This window comes from Gymnoscopelus braueri (genome assembly GCF_963280865.1).
Source record: "Gymnoscopelus braueri genome assembly, chromosome: 1".
Taxonomy (NCBI): Eukaryota; Metazoa; Chordata; class Actinopteri; order Myctophiformes; family Myctophidae; genus Gymnoscopelus; species Gymnoscopelus braueri.
The window spans coordinates 45,548,834-45,565,942 of NC_137603.1; the positions used below are offsets into that span (position 1 = coordinate 45,548,834).

Here is a 17,109-nt window from a genome sequence, read left to right on the forward strand (position 1 = left end):
CAGGGGCAGAGAACTCTAACAGACCCCTTTTACACCTAATGCCTGGGCTATATATCACCAGAGCTCACATCCTAATGCTCTGGACTACTGCCTGAAAACAGATTTGAGCACAAATTGCAAAACTTTGTGGGGTGCTGAGTTTAGTTTTACTCACTGGGCAACGGCAAGTAGGCAAACCTAATGTATGCTCACGGTTAATAAGACATTACATTAAAAAAAAAAAAATGTAAAAAATCCTGTATGGCAGATTCCGAAAAACATTTTCCCCAGTTAAGGTTGCGGCTACCCCAACTTTCAGCAGCTGTCACGGGTTCCTATAAGTGAGCTGAATTTAACCTTATTGGAAATGTGTTAGTAGATACCTTGGCAAACACACTGGTGAAGACATATCTTGGTAAATAATTAGATTTTCGCAATATTCCCTGACTGGTGTCACCGGAAAAAAAAAAGTTCAAGGTAAAAACGCTACGATCGATGCATAGCATTACAATAATTTTCAGTGACACCATTGTGTGATCAAGTATAAATTAGGATTAAGATCTGCAACTTGCTCACTTTGCACACGATCTGTGACAAAATCCAGAGAGCAGAATGCAGAATGATGACTAACAAGCAAGAGATGTCCGGAGCTTTAAGAGGTCCTGGGTCAGCCTGACCACAAGCTGTAACTGTTTATGCTATGGTCTGATCTGACCTCAGTTGATGGGGTCATCTTAAGGTCATGTTATCATTGTCACCTCTGCAGTTTTGTTCCCAGAAAACCAGCTCTTTTGTCACATTTAGCAAGAGGCCATTTCTCACCTCAGTCACAGCTCATCTAATACTGCCAATCTGTCCTTAACAAGAGCCAGATGTAGCAGACCGCTGGACTATACACACGCGCACACACACACACAGGGTTCGAGTCTACCCTGTGCTATGATCCATCTATTTATGAAGTGGTCATGTGAGCTTAATGTCCATCAACAACCAACTACTTGGTTACTAGGACAGTATATTAGGGGATATAACAAATTATTTGAATGTATCTACCTAATTAACATTCTCTCTGAAAGCAGTTTATAAGTAGATGCTGCAACACATGGCGCTTAACGCTGCACCTATACTTGCATGGCTCACATACAAATAGCTTCATCACCACATAGCTCAATTATTAAACAAGTGAGAGGCAATCACAGAATATCTCCACTGTTTTTTATTTAGCTCATATAAAAATGGTGATCAATTCAGCCTGGAAATGAGTAGAGCTGAGCGGAGTAGAGGAGTTGGTAATCTAGACATGAGGGGAGAGGCAGTATTAAGCAGAGGGCGACAGGGTTTGCAGGCTGGTCTTCACGGTTGCCAAGTTGCCCTTCCAGGAGCTGAGGCTGTCAAACAGCTGCTGCCACTGCTGCTTGCCAAAGGTGCGGTGTGTGCTGTGGCTGATAGGGTGGCAACAGAAAGGATGAAAGTGTTAATTTGACATAAGAGCAGGCCAATGACACAAACTGATGTTGGGGACACATCTTACATCATTAAGGAAAGATGATACAAAGTTACATTTAACAAAAATACACATGCAATTGTCCTACATATCCTTTTTATGAAGTGTAAATAACTGTGTAAATAAATAAAAACTAAACAAGCAAAAACCTAAGTCTGCAAGACAAAACACTGCATTTACAGTTCAGCCAAATTCAAAACAGTCGATATGAGCAGAGCTTTACTTGCTAAGAAATAACAATTACAACAAAATGCGATCACAATATAGTTACGGCTTTGCCGATTCAAGCAGATATTTTCTCAACTGCTTACCTCACAACAACCTTTCGCTGCGTTTGGTCAATTTTGCAATACACCATCTTGGTCCGAACGGCTACAGAGAAAAAAAAAACGCATACAGGCAGAAAATTAGAGACATGTTCAGCAGAAAACACAAAGTGGCTGTGTCCACCAAAGCTTTTTTTCCCCCCCGAGGCTAGTGTTATGTTTTTAATTGTTTCCAAGGAGAGTGCCACGTATTTACGCTGTGCTAGAAACGGCAGCAGCGGGATGAATCCATGATGTTTGGTGTTTTTATCGGGTCAGAGAGAGTTGAAAATGCTTCAACTTTGGCCGTTTGGATGAGCGTTTTAAAAGAGCCTTGTGTTTTCAGCAAGAAAAAAAAAACACGTTGGTGGACACATGGCCTAAGAGCTCTTACTGAGGTTGTCAAAGACAAGCAAACACATTACATTACAGTCATTTGTTGAACACATTTTTTTCTTCTTCCCAAAATGATCTGCCGTCCAGACTGGACCCTTTTGCAGGCCGCCTGTTTGACACCCCTTCTGAACAGGAAGCTAGGTACGTGAATTTTCTTTCCCTTTGTCTTCACTCGCCTACACTGTTAGAAAATGCTTCGATATACTTGCAGACTGAGCACAAAGATTCCTTTCCGGTTTAGTGAGCATACCGTCAATGACAAAGGCTTCAACATCATCAGCACCAATCTGTAGTTCCTGTTGCATGGTGTCAAAGGAGATCTCCTTGAATTCCACCGCCATTCCCATGAATGTCAACAAACGCATCTTGGCCATGTTCTGCTCATGGGATAGGCCTGGAAAGCAACGTACAGGGATCATTAAACACACACACAACAGACACAGTCAATTACACATAACTCTGGGAGTTTCCCCATGTTTTAATTGCATCACTAGTCAGGAGCTTGTGGTCAGGGAAATGTACACATTAACACAAACACCATTCCACGATGTCTTTTTTGAGAGCCCATCCTACGCACTCTTTTAATTACACCACAGCTTAAGTGGTGTGTGACAAGAGACACACTGCTGATGCGCACATTCCTGGGCTGTGTCAACAGAGCAGTGGAATAGCTTTGTGTGTCGGTGTATTTGATTCATATTATACCCACTGTATCCAGGTAAGACAAAATGTGTTGGGTCTCTGTAATCAATATTGTGCACTGCAGGTGTGCAGAATCTATAGACTTTAATATCTGTAGTTGAGGCTACTCACCAAGAGAATCAATGAAGTCTTTGCCGTTCTCGTAGAATTTTACATAGGCTGACAGTTTTGCACTCACAAAGATGGTTAATAGCTGTGAAAGTGACAAGGAAAGAGGGGTGCACTCAATGCAAAGATAACTTTGATAACTAAGATGTATTAATGTGAAAGCTGCTAATAGCTATCAAAGGAAAGTGATGAGGAAGAACTGTTGTATGTCTGTACATTCCAACATTCAGTGAAAATGAACTACAGACAGTGCATACAGGCAACAGGTGTGTTGCTATTTCCTAAAGACTCACATTTCCAGTTTCCACAGGATATACTGTATGCGGATATAAACGCATTTCATTTTCTGATAATACCAGAGTGGAAATTTAAGATCAAATTAGCAGGCATCAACATTTTTCACTGCACCCATCATGGGCTCACAATACGAACCATGCATGTACACAACCTATCCTCCTCAGTCCTTAGACTACTGAAGTCCCTACAAGAGGCAATCTAGCTATCATATCAACCCATAAACCATACGTAAGTTCTCTGGCTGACGTGCATAAATATTATTCTTGAAATGAAGGTTACCATCCACTACACCCTGCCCATTTAGCCAACGTCTACTCCTATAAAGGCCATGCCCACTGGCATAGGTCTGACCCCTCCAGTACGGTTGACTTTATCGTGTGTACCCAATGAATCACACTCACAAGTTAGGTCTACGCCTACATGTGGAAAAATGCACAAACAAAAACACATGGAAGTGAATAAGATTTACTTTCTGTGAAAAGTCCACAAAAATTCATATCTAAGAGATTTTAGTATATTTTAATGCCTTAATTTTTGAAGAGAGTTGTTATATTATATATAAATGTTATATTGATTCAATCCACCCCTACAGTATATTCCCTGCTTCCATGTGTAGATCTGTAGGTATGATACAGAGCAGATCCTCCAGTACTCACATCATGAATGAGTTCTCCCTCAAGGAAGCGAACCGGTTTCAGGGCCAGAAGGTGGTCAAACAAGAAGGTGTTGGGGTCTTTCAGAGCGCGGACAATACATCTGATAAAAGAGAGGACAAGCACATGTCACAGCCCGTCATTTATCTCTTAACAACATGAACCCTAGCATCCCTATTCTGGGCATGTCATAACGGCGAACATTGGCGGAAAATACAAGCTCACACGTGTTGCGAGATGGGGTGTAAAGGGTCAAAGGAGAGGACCAAGTATAGACCCCTGTTTGACCCTGGTCAATGAAGTATATAGGGTTTAAGTACAGGTTAATAGTTCAAAAGATTGAGTCACAATTGGGGGAAAAAAGGTGTTCCATTCTTACTTGTGGGCATCAGTACGTGCATGTGAAGCATTGTCTTCTGTGTAGCTCCCCAGCAGTTCCACCATCACTTTTGCTGCAGGCTCACTGTCGAGTAACACACACACACACACACACAGTTCATAGACAAATCAAAGGATTTGCTTTTTTATAATATAACTGATCTTAAATCAGAGAAAGACACTGTCTTCACAGTAAATTAACTGGTATAGCAAGTTACCTTTTTTTGCAGTCCACCAGTGCCTCATAGACCAGCCTCAACAGTGTGTGTTTTTTTTCGGTGGTCAGGTTCCAGTCAATGATCCACTTGCGCACCTGATCAAGAGCAGACATATTACATAATGATATAATTATCGTCGGTTTGGTCTTAAGGCCGATGCGACACATTGTGTGAGCTTGTAGATTGGCTATTTTCTGGCGAGCGACACTGTCATATGACAAAGTATAAATTAAGCGTATGTCGACTAAGACTTTCTAAATTGATTAGTCATTTGTTATGCTTTTTTCCATTCACATATTGTAAACTATATCCTTTAATTATGCCAGTCTATAACTGTCATTATTACACGGCTTGGTTGAATGCTTGGTGTTGATTTGTCAATCACTTAATTCAGTGGTCTGTTATTTTTGAGCGGTGTAGCCGCTCCTATAAGTGGGGTTGGGAATTCGTCTTTCCCTGTACTGTGATTGGGTGACTCTATTCACACCCTTTTCGCCGTACCGTGATTGGCTGACTCTATTCAGACCCTTTGCTTTGATTGGCTAGCGAGACGCATGATGAAATAATAACCTATAAATAGCACCACGCACTTAAAAAAAAATCATTTTTCTTTTGAAGTGAGCTTCCATCACTGTGATGACCACTGTTGTTTCTAAATAACACCGTTCACTTCACACTGGGTGTGATTTTTACATAATGACCGCAGCTATCAATAACAAACCCCTGCAGACAACACATCTGAATCAACCAATCAATCCTGCTGCTTGATTGTTGCCGTATTCAGCATAGCAGCTATGTAAACAAACACAATGTAATGTTTTACACCTCAACAGTACACCAAAATGTTTTGGGGAAAAACAATGAGGTGAAAAATAGGCAATGCAATAAAAGAATATCGATTCATATTTGATCATCACTTCCTTCCTAGTTTTGCTAGCCATTAGCCAACCTGTTGCACTTGCACACTTGGCATAATCAAATTGGCACATTTTCGGCAGGAGGCGCTGGAAAGCGTCTGCTGCCGACAACTTGTCGTCGGATAGCATTGTTCCGTCGGGTACGGACCTCTATCGACCCGACGATGAGAAACCGAGCATGTCCAGAATTTGGGCCGACTGGTAGAGCCGTGGGTAGTGAAGAGGGGGGTGAAGGTTTGGTACGAGCTGGCTTTGGTGTTGCCAGATTCTGTGAGTGAAACAAGCGACCAGGTCTATGAAAACAAACCCTAAAGAAGCGACCAGTTTCACCACTTGAGCTCTATTATATCTGCTATTTTATAAAAAGAATCTTGAAAGCAAGCCCAAATAAGCCACTACACTTCAGAAACAAGCCCAAACAAAAGCAACCAGCATCTATGAATATTTACAAGGAACTTTACAGTAAAACAAGCCCAAAGTCGCTTATAATAAGCAGACCTGGCAACACTGGCAGGCCAGCCTGCCAGCTCTAACACATTAGCACAACAATGTGCGCAACATGATGGGAATCAGATAAGAATTGTTTGGATTTGTTATTTTGTTCAATGTCTAAATAAATAAAACGGTTAAACTTGGGGCGCCCGCTGGCCTAGCGGTCCAGGCGCATACCACATATAGGCTCTAATCCAACCTGACAGCGCGTTGTGATCCCGACGACCTTTGCTGGGTGCTCCCCGTCTCTCTCTCTCCCCCTTTCCTGTCCTGTCCTATCTACACTGTATACTATCAATAAAGGCAGACATTTGTCAAAAAGCACTAGGCCATCTAGGTGTCTTTTCCTTCTAAATATCAAAAACAAAATTATGACCAGTTGCAAAGTGACTTCTTTCTAAATCTTAAGTTTCAATATTGAAACCTTGTACCTACACATTTAATAACTTATTGCCCTATTTTATACTTTGACGTATGACAGTGTCTTGCAGAAATAGCCAAGCGCACAACTTGACCCAATATGACGCATTTAGAACTTGTAGATCTGCCATTTAACTTTTTGTTTTTAAGTTTGCATATAATGACACGCCGCAAAATAAGGACAGGAGGTTTTAAGGGGGTTGTCTCTGGATTCTATAATTAATTAACCAATATAAAGTATTAACAAGAGCTTGTGACTAAATAATAACTACATTGGATGATTGGATACATTTTCTTGTTGGACATACAAGATATCCGCCCGACAGCATCAATGTGTAGTGCATTGTTTCTGGTGACTATGGAGAGTGGGTCTACCTGGTCCAGGTCAGTTGGGATGAAGGCGATGGCATTATTGGTAGCTGCCACCTTGATGAGGCCGCAGAAGACTGTGTACCTCACAGGGGTGTTTTCATCCATTCCATGGAACAGGTTACTCAGCCTGTAAAATAATGCAAAGGTCACAGTTGGGCTAACAGGGGTGGGATTTTAGTGTGTTTCCCGTTGGACTCCAGAGTATCTTCACCTCGCGCTTTGGTTGTAATTCTCTGTTTGTGGTGCGTCTGCTTTACAAAATGGGTTAAATGATTGAAAAACAATATAGCAGAGGCCTGCATTTTGAATAAAAAGACTGAATATAGGTAACGATCAAGTCATTGCAGAGAATAGTTTTTTGACATGTTTCGGCAATCTCCTATATTACGTTTTTTCAGAATGTGTCTGCTCTACATTTTACAAGTATTTTCCTCATCTGTTTTACATCCAGTGAGTGTATATTCATAGTTTGAATAAAGTACAGGAGAGAGGTGCTGCAAAGCATTTGAGGGAACTAGGTGATGAGGACTCACAGCTGCATCCTGAGGGAGGGTCGTTCTCCTTCACGAAACTTCACCAGTTTCTCACATAGGCTCTCAATGAGAGCCTCCTGCTTCTCTGTCTCCAGGATCAACAACAGAGACACGATACTGTTCATCACACTCTCCACTTCTGTAGACAGAGAGAGAAGAATGATGACATTTTAAAAAAATTAAATAATACTATAATAAATTAAACTTGCACTACTGGGTCGATCAGAAATTCAACTTTCTTGTCACATGATCATCATAGTCTACGGGTGTAAATTCGTTTTTTTTACTTTCAGAAATAAGAAAAGAAGAGTAGAGGGGAGCAGGGGGAAAAAAATAATAAAATGAGGCCGTTTAAGAAAACATGTCGAGGAGAATCACGCTGGGAAAGACCTAGCCGGTTGAGTGTGTAAACGGAAGTACCGGAATTTGGGCGGAAGTACCGCCCAAGGAAATGACGTTGACGCTTTACAAATCTGTTTACATTCTCCGTCAATGAAACGAGTGTTGTGATTGGTCGAAAAACATTGTTTCCGGGGGAACGTACGACGCATCTGCATTAGGACGTGACCAGGCTTTTCTCTTCGCAGATGAATAAAGGCTGGGAACGAGGCTAGAGGAGAATAGTATAGAATAGTATCCATGCATTGTCAGGTTCACATAGGATGGTAGACCACATAGGTCGCCAACTTTCACAGGTAAAAATCTGTATGGTAGATCCGCAAGGAAAAGTAATTAAAAAAAAGTCCATGGCCAGCCCGTGTTCAACAGTCCGATTGGTGATTCTGATGGTGAGTCACTGAGTTACTATGCATGTTCTTACAAAGTCTGTGCACCAATTTGAAAAACTAAACAAAACAGGCATGGCTACAATAAGATCCAGAAAGGCTTCATAAATATCAATATTATTACCTTTGTCATCATCCTTGAGACAGACATCACACGCCTCGATGATCTGAGCCAGATCCACATGAAGTCCAGCTTCAGAATTCTCCTCTGAGATATCTGCTCCTTTAGACTTTATGTAGGCCCTAAGCTCAGAAGCCTGGTTAAATAGAAAACACACAAAGCAAATTATTAATGTAATGTTACCTTAAATCAAATCTGATTGCACCAAGCAACAGGATAATATTACCTGATCACCTAGATATTACAGGCTAGGCAACTTAAATACAATCAATAGATTGTGGGATTAACCCCTAGCTGCTCCCTGAGCGCTGTACTAATAGCACCCACAATAGTTGCTGTAGTAGCTGGATAAATCTGCAAGGACAATTTTTTTTCACATAATGTGCAAATATACAGTGACAAAAATACCCCAAAAGGAGTGGGAACCAAATTATAATTATATAATTATAAGGGTGATGTAAGTGACATTGTTAAAATAAATGTTAAATAGCTCTATATTCTGATAGTAAGCATTGCTATGGAGAGGGTTTGTTCAGTAACAGGTCTACCCATCTCTCCATTACTTCAGTAAACAGAAAATACATTTTCAGGTGGGGATACCAATTCTTCCAATCAGGAGAGAGAACTCATACAAACATGGAACTGAACCCTATGAAACAAAATGTGATGAATGGGTTCTCTCTGATCATTGGATGAAATTGCAACCCAAAATAAAAAAAGATCTCTTTTGACAAAGGAGCTGGAGAGACCCCCTGTTACTGAATAAACACTACAATAGTTTAACAGATGTCACGACATGAGCTGTTCATCCACACAGACCAAAGCAGATGATCACATCACAACGTAAAGCAGCTGTAAGTGTTGCAAATATGGAACAGTGGAGTAACGTGCGTGTTTTCTCTGGTTAGCATTCGCAAGATAGCTAGCATGCTAAGCTACGTAATTGGACAATCTGTGTGACAACGTGTGCTATCGACAGCATGGTTAATCACGTATAACCACTTCTGAAAAAGGTTCAAGTTGTACCTGGTCTTCTTCTGTAATGTCGATAAAAGCCGGGACGCTCATTTTGTGTGTTTAATGGAGCTGTTATCAGATCCACGCTCACAGCACTGTAGAGAGACCAGCGGAAAGGAACTCACAACAGCGCCGGTGTGGAAAAGATTCTTCTTCCGGTTCATGTTGTTAAAGAGACAGAAGCCCTTTTTTGTTACAGCCATGGAGTTAAAATATGGTTACTACAGCTGACAGCTGAAAGCGAACATAATTATCTTAATTTAAAAAAAGCACAAACTAACTACTTCACAAGAACAATGTTGGTGTAATTAGGAGATTAGACAGGGAATCTATATTTTATATACAATTAGTTGAGGTCTGCATGGGGCTCTGTGAGGACCATCATAACTCTGAGAGTGTACAAATGGAACCAAATGGACCCGTACGGGTCCATTTGGTTCCATTTGTATACTCTCAGAGTTACAGACCCTGTAAGGGTCCACTTTGAACCCCCTCAAGGAACACTGAGGGTCCCTGGACCCCACTTTTTGAGAACCACTGCTCTAAGGGGCTGCCTCAGTTACTGAACTTGCAGTTCATGGATGGTGCTGCTGCTGCTACCAAGATATTGGTGACACAGGATGGATGCCATGGCAATTACTACCACTTACAGCAATACCAGTGGTTCTCAAACTGTTTTAATCGCAAGGACCCCCATAAATCTGAGTTTAAGACCTGTAAAGGTTCCATTTGGAAACCCCTCAAGATACCCTGAGGGAAACTGTCACTGTACCCCCACTTTGAGAACGACTGGTAATGTAGTAAATGTACTGTAACGTACATGTCTGTCAGTGGGTTCACCTGCCCCCAGACATTCAATTGACCCATGTAGCCCCATCTCATCTGTGACCATGCAGCCGGAGCTACAGCGAAGAAGGGGGATGTCGCAGAATGATGCCGCTAACCCATAAGGTAATATCTTCACGTTGTTGTTCATAGGGATGCTGTGAGGCTTCCCCCCCCCCAAATGTCCCAGTGCTGGATAGCTTCAACTTTAGACAGGCTTATGACAAAGACTTCCACCTCTGTGTCCCAATTTCAGCCATTTCTTTTCCATGTATTTATCGCCTCTCTAGGGGGATTAGGTCCTGGATGTCTTGGATGAGAGTTACAGAGTTAAAGGTGATTCTTGGGAGAGGTTATCTGATTGAATTACATCCCCCTGTGAGGACCACCATGACAGGCCCCGGTGCTTTCAACCAAAAAACAATGCAAGCGTCAGGGGGGCACATTTTCAAAGCACACACACACACACACACACACACACACACTGACCCATGGACGTGCTCCCTAGGCCTCTATGTCAAGAGGGATTCTGTGTATAGTTGCCATGACAGGCCACTTTGTGATTGAGGTGATCGAGGTTAAAAGAGTAAGTGGGGCTCCAGTTCACTATAAGACCATGAACTGGAGTTACCAGCATCAGGTGTCAGGCAGGTTGTCCTCTGAGGTGAAGTAAGTTTAGCATCATCCATATTAAACCTATTGGCTTGTATTGAATGAAAAGAAACCAATTAATGTGTGTGCTCCTGACTTCTAAAATGTAGTGAACAAACACTGAACAGTCATAATTCTTCTGTCATAGAACTTATATTTCAAAGTATTTCAAAGTTTATTATTATGTGTGTTGGGGTTCATATACCAAGGGCCAAGAGAGAGGGAGAGAGAGAGAAGGGGGAGAGAAGTAGTGGGGTGGGTGGGGGCTGCAGCCATTTTATAATTCCTCAAAAACATGCTTGTCCGATATTTCACATGGCAGTTGCTGTTAAGGAACTGGATTCTGTTTTATTGCACTTCAGCAGGATAAAGATCTTAAAATAGTGTGCTGAGGGGAAATGGCTGGTGGAGTGTTTCACCATAGTAGTTCATAGGATGCGTCATTCCGTTAGGAAGGCGAGTGCCTGGTACCAAATCCCACCCTCACTCTCTCCTTGCCCTTGTGCGCTGTCACAGTCAGGAATTTATGGCTGCTTCTCCACAAGCGTGCTTGTGTAACTCTGAGGCTTTCATTAGCTGATTAACAGCTGTTGTCAAGTGCCTGGTGTATTTCAAGTCCTGAATAAGAGATTTGGAGGCTTTGAAGCTCCAGGTGCACATGAGACATTGTTTTGGTCTTTTCTAAGGTCTAAAAAATGCTAGGCAGTGAGATGATGCTTTAGGAGTCCATATAATGTACCTGGCAGTATAGTACATCCTGAAAATAATGTGGTCATTGTACGAGCTGTTGAGAGAATCTTGGACCGAAGCTAGAGACATTGTACCTGGTACAACTATTAGTTTATAAGGGTGTCTGTCTGTTTTGAATCATTCTAAGACTGCCCTTTGCTTGACACTGTATTCTTCTAGTTAGTCATTTGTGTTGGCAGGAGACATCACCCATGTTTACAGTATGTTGCACTGATGTCTGATATGGTGTAACTGTGTAGTATTTCTGGCTAGATTTCTGTGGAAGTGCAATAGTGCATTGGCCCTTCTCCTTTTTCAGGCAGGCCGCATCAGTCAATGTTGTACATTATCTTCATGTCATGCAGGGTTTGGGTTAGTGTTAGTTTTGAGGGAACATAGAGCTAAGGCATCATAGGGCTGAGGGAACATAGGCACATTCATTGTGACAAATATTGTAATACAACTTTGTTTTTGGGAAAACGTTTCATGTCAATTCAAATTTAAAGTTCAAGGTCAGGTTTCCTCATAATCTACACTCCAGCGCACGCACACACATGCACACACACATGCACACGCATGTACACACAAAAACAGATAAAGAGAGGGAGAGGAAATGTAGGGAAGGGAGAGACTGACAGGGATAGAGAAACACAGAAACAGGTCTCACTTCTCTTTGAGATTGCATGCTTTGTCTAAAATCTAATTACAAATACATGACCCCACACACACACACACACACACACACACACACACACACACACACACACACACACACACACACACACACACACACACACACACACACACACACACACACACACACACACACACACACACACACACACATCTCTAGTGTGTGTGATTATGGATAGCTAACCTGTGTGTGTGTGTGTGTGTGTGTGTGTGTGTGTGTGTGTGTGTGTGTGTGTGCGTGCGTGCGTGCGTGCGTGCGTGCGTGCGTGCGTGCGTGCGTGCGAGCGAGCGAGCGAGCGAGCGAGCGAGAGAGAGAGAGAGAGAGAGAGAGAGAGAGAGAGAGAATGTGTGATGGGAGAGCAAGAGAGAAGAGAGAGTGTATGTGTGATGAAAGGCAGGGAGAGAGGGTCTTTACACACATACTGTGTCCAGAGTGAAATTTAGTAACATTTAAAGTCACCCAATCGGCATTTATAGCCCCTGAGAAGAAGAAATAAAGTAAGTAGTTTGAACTGGATCAGCATACAAGTAGTTAACCAGCAAATCACTGGGAAGTTACTCATGCGATGAATCCTGACAAGGTCACTGGCTGATAGATGAGCCCATGCAAGGGGATTTTTCAGAGGCTGTGGAGGTGAGGTGAACGGTGGGAACCAGACAATTAGAGGGTGGAAGGTAGGCACTAGGCAGCCATGTTGGATGATGACTATGAGATTGATTTACATGGATACTAATCACTTGGCTGCCTGGCAGGGAGGAATATACACCTGGGTTCAGCTAACCCAACATACAGCCATTTATCTTTGAGCAGGCTAAGCAGGCAATTAGCCAGCAGTTTAAGAACTGTTAGGATTAGGCGGAGATAATGCTTTTGCCCTAGCTGTCTGTGTGTGTGTCCGTCCCTCCGCGTGTCTGTCTGTGAAAAGCTAATCTCGCACACTGCTGTACCGATCGGCATCACTCCCAGATAGGTCTACCCCAAAAAAAATCAAATCTGCTTGATGGTGGCACCACTATAACAGGCCGCTTCACGTTTTGGGCTATAACTCTTGGACCGTATGACATACAATACATGTTTTCCCCCCTGGATTCCTTGGATCATGATGCAATTCCCCACATAGGCCCAAGATTTTCCTCTATTTAATATTTTCTTCAAAACACACTTTTTGCTACTCCTACACATTTTGACCAAAACTCACATAAATTGTTACACGTTATCTTTGGAGTCATGCGATAAACATGTATCATTCAGATTTGTCATATTCCATTCCAATTGACAATGATTGTCGTCCAAAGTTTGAGGGAGATAGCGTCCAATCTACCCCACATTTTTATCACACATTGAGGGGCCTCTAAACAACAGAGCCAAACGCGATTTCACATACAGACCCATAGAGGGCGCCACAAATGTTACAAACGTTACTGTTGCAGAAACATGATATTTTTCACCTAATTAGGTACAAATGGTCTCAAGAATCAATGACTGACGGTTTTCATACTCCCTGCTGTTTGCCTGTAATTGCCTTGAACAAATCGTGTTTTTTATATCACACAAAAATGCCATATTGTGAACATCCAATCTTTCCTAAATTGGAATCGCATGTTGAGGGGCCTCTATAGAGTGCACCTTCAAAAGCCCTTTCACTTCTGCCCTGGATAGGCAACCTGGCCTGGCGGAAGTCTGCGCTCCAAGGAGCACACTTTTATAGTTTGTAATTATTACATTTGGATGGGGTCATACGGGGGCATACATATATATATACCGTAATTTCCGGACTATAAGCCTCTAAATCTATGGATTTTACACCTGCAGTGCAGCTTGTATATGTACACATTTGTTTTTTTCCCTAAATTTGGCTGGTGCGGCTTATATTCAGGTGCGCTTTATAGTCCGGAAATTACGGTATATATATATATATATATACACACGTATGCCCCCGTATATATATACTGTATATAGGCTATAGTAGATTAATTATACCCTGCATTCACATGCAAACACATATGGTTTATAATGGAGCGTATTTTGTTCAAATGTGTGTGTGTGTGTGTGTGTGTGTGTGTGTGTGTGCGTGTGTGTGTGTGTGTGTGTTTGTGTGTGTGTGTGTGTGTGAGTGTGAGTGTGAGTGTGAGTGTGAGTGTGAGTGTGTGTGTGTGTGTGTGTGTGTGTGTGTGTGTGTGTGTGTGTGTGTGTGTGAGTGAGTGTGCATTCATGTCACAAGGTACTGAATGCCTGTGGCCTACTTTGTTAGCTGTCCTAGTGATCAATTATCTGTTCCGTCTGTAGATAATCAATCACACAAAAATCCATGACTGAGTAAAATGAGGTGACACACTTTCCTTTGTTAGTTTAATTCCTTCCATTCAGTGCCTAGATGTTCAAAGACTTGATATAGTTGATATGAACCATCTCAGGAGAAATGAAGATGGTATAGCCAAATACCGCTGTTATCTTGCCATATCACCTAATGAGCACATGCCAACTTCATACCACTCCAAAGACTGCAGCGATCAATCAAAGTGGATTCACGGTAGTGGTGTTGAGCTATCTCAGGTCATTAATTCCCCCTATGTGGAATGTGTGCTCTGTCTCAACCCAATGGCCACAGCAAAAAAAAGAAAAAAGAAAAAGAAAAAAGCCACAATCTTCCAGGAATTCTGACGTTCCCGTCTGGTCCAGTCAGCGGAGCAGGAATGGGGCTTTGTAAATGATGGATTGGTCTCTTGTCATCAGAATGTGTTTATATTACACACACTTACTGCCTGGGAGGAGCGAGCAGAGGTTCAAAAGGCGGTTAAAACAAAGAATCAAATTTGTCTTCATTTGGGGATACAGTATATCATTTTTTTTTGTCTCAATGGTAGATGGTACATCTGTAGATTTCAGAAATACCTGTTACATGTAGTATACCTATAAAACAAAAGTACTCACCTCTTGAGAACCTCTTTACAGATTCAGTCAAAACTGGTGAATAAGACAGTGACCTCACTGAACTGACGGTCATAGAGATCGTCATAACAGAAAAAGTTCCCTGTTTATAACCTCCCGAGTTAAGGCGACACCTGATTTCTCAGAAAGCTATGAGGAATTTGAAATTATTTGCGGTTTACATGTATGTTCGTGTAAACAAAACAAATCTGCACACCAAACATAAATCCTCTAACGTTTCGAGTCACCAGGCTTCCCAGCCCGGTGACTCCAAACGTTATGGGATTTATGTTTGGTTTGGGAATTTATTTTGTTTACGTAATGAACCCTTTTTTAATCCAGCACCCCTGAGGTACGGGATGTGCGCGTCTTTTGCAACCTTTCTCATTTTCATACGTTCAAACATATGAAGTTACTAACTAACCAGTGTACAAAGTGGCGAACGAAAGTATGATGAAAAAATTAGTGATGGTTCAAAAGGTCATTCAGGAATGAACAACCGTTTGAACGTGCTAGGAAATGTATTGTCAATGTTCTACAACACAGATAGGTCAAATGTCCCCCCCTGTTGTCTTTGGGTTGGAATTGAGTTAGTTATCGTAATAAAGCATCTATTGAAAAGTGACAATTTTTGTTCATTCCGATCCTTGAAATCAATCATCATAAGTTGCCTTCAGAATTTGGATTCCACCCCATCATTATGAAAAGCATCAGATACAGCTTGCACACCACAGGGTTCCAATGTCATGATGACATTGGAACTATAATTGGAACTATACACTATTGCAGCTACAATAAAAAATAAGTGGACCCTTATTTGGTTTGAATGTCCGGCCAAGCTCCTATTAACCACATGAACCCCAGTGTCCCTATTTTGTTCATAAATGAATAAGCGAACATTTGAAGTAGTTTGTAAGCCTTGCCGAGCCATGGGATTCATCTCCTGTTTCTGTGGCGTGAGGCGTCTTGATGTACAAGTACATCCCCCAACCATGAGGTACAAGTACACCCCCAACCATGATGTACAAGTACACCCCCGGGCTCATGACGCTAGTATGTCACAGGAACTTACCCCCAATTTAACCCTTGATGCTGAGCGCCAGCAGGGAGGCATTGGGTCGCATTTTTGTCGTTTTTGGTATGACCCGGCTGGGGGAATCTGAGCTGGAACATTTAATAGAAACTAGAGGTTCGGGCCACGTAAATTGGCAAACATATCTACAAGTTGCATTGGGACGAATTGTGAGCTTGTAGATCGACTATTTCCACTATTTGACTTAAAAGGAAGTATATAGAGTGTGCCAAAATTCCTGAAGGGGGCGTCAACAAGTGTCTTTTGGTAGCGGCGGACATCTTTGAGGGGTAAAAACCAGGTTGACTTAACATTGCCCAATGCCACGCCCAATGCCACGCCCCCCGTGGTGACGACACGTTGGCACGCTCTATAGACGGGTTTCCTGTTTGTAAACATGAGAGGATGATGCGCGCGCAGTGGCGGGATGAGCCTGTAGAGGGCGCTATTACCCTAAAAATATCCTATACCCTATTACCCATAAAATAAATGGTCTTCACCAGGTTTAATGAAAGTAGATTAAATGATGCAGTTTGTAATATCTTCTTTACTCAATAAAAATGATTTGTCGGAAGTTGGATCTGTTTGTATATAATAGCAGCATTATGCCTATTATGCCTATAATAGCAGCATTATGCCTATCTAAATCCCGAAAATAACAATAGAGTGAATGGCGCTTCCGGTTCGTTCTCCCCCGCGCATGCGCAGATTGCGGACTCTGCTCTGTGATGACGTCGCGCGGAAACCCATCTATAGGGTTTAAAGGGGAATTTTGGACCACAGTTTTCTTACCTTTTCTATGATGTCATGCGCCCCACCGGAAGTCTCGCTAGACAAGATTGAAATCTCGAGATTGAAATCTCATCTAGCGAGACTTCCGGTCTAGCGCATTCAAGACAATCACGTTGCATAGTGTTCTGTCGCTATGAACGTCAGATCTCACAAAAAAATCCCCTTTAAGTGGTCAAACATCAGATTCATACAGAAACTTTTTTCTGTCAGTTCCCCAAAGA

The 17,109-nt window shown here is 42.1% G+C and overlaps 1 protein-coding gene across 1 annotated transcript; it reads right to left on the reverse strand.

The window, feature by feature from the left end:
* Positions 1-1,172: 1,172 nt before the first annotated feature.
* Positions 1,173-9,341, reverse strand: eif3m (eukaryotic translation initiation factor 3, subunit M). The gene is made up of 11 exons (XM_080424671.1): positions 9,207-9,341; positions 8,184-8,316; positions 7,275-7,413; positions 6,745-6,868; positions 4,541-4,635; positions 4,324-4,407; positions 3,948-4,047; positions 2,998-3,079; positions 2,435-2,578; positions 1,795-1,855; positions 1,173-1,421 (listed from the first exon to the last, which is right to left on the reverse strand). Exons 1-11 carry the CDS (start codon positions 9,246-9,248, stop codon positions 1,298-1,300), a joined length of 1,128 nt encoding a protein of 375 aa, XP_080280797.1. The 5' UTR covers positions 9,249-9,341; the 3' UTR covers positions 1,173-1,297.
* Positions 9,342-17,109: the final 7,768 nt, after the last annotated feature.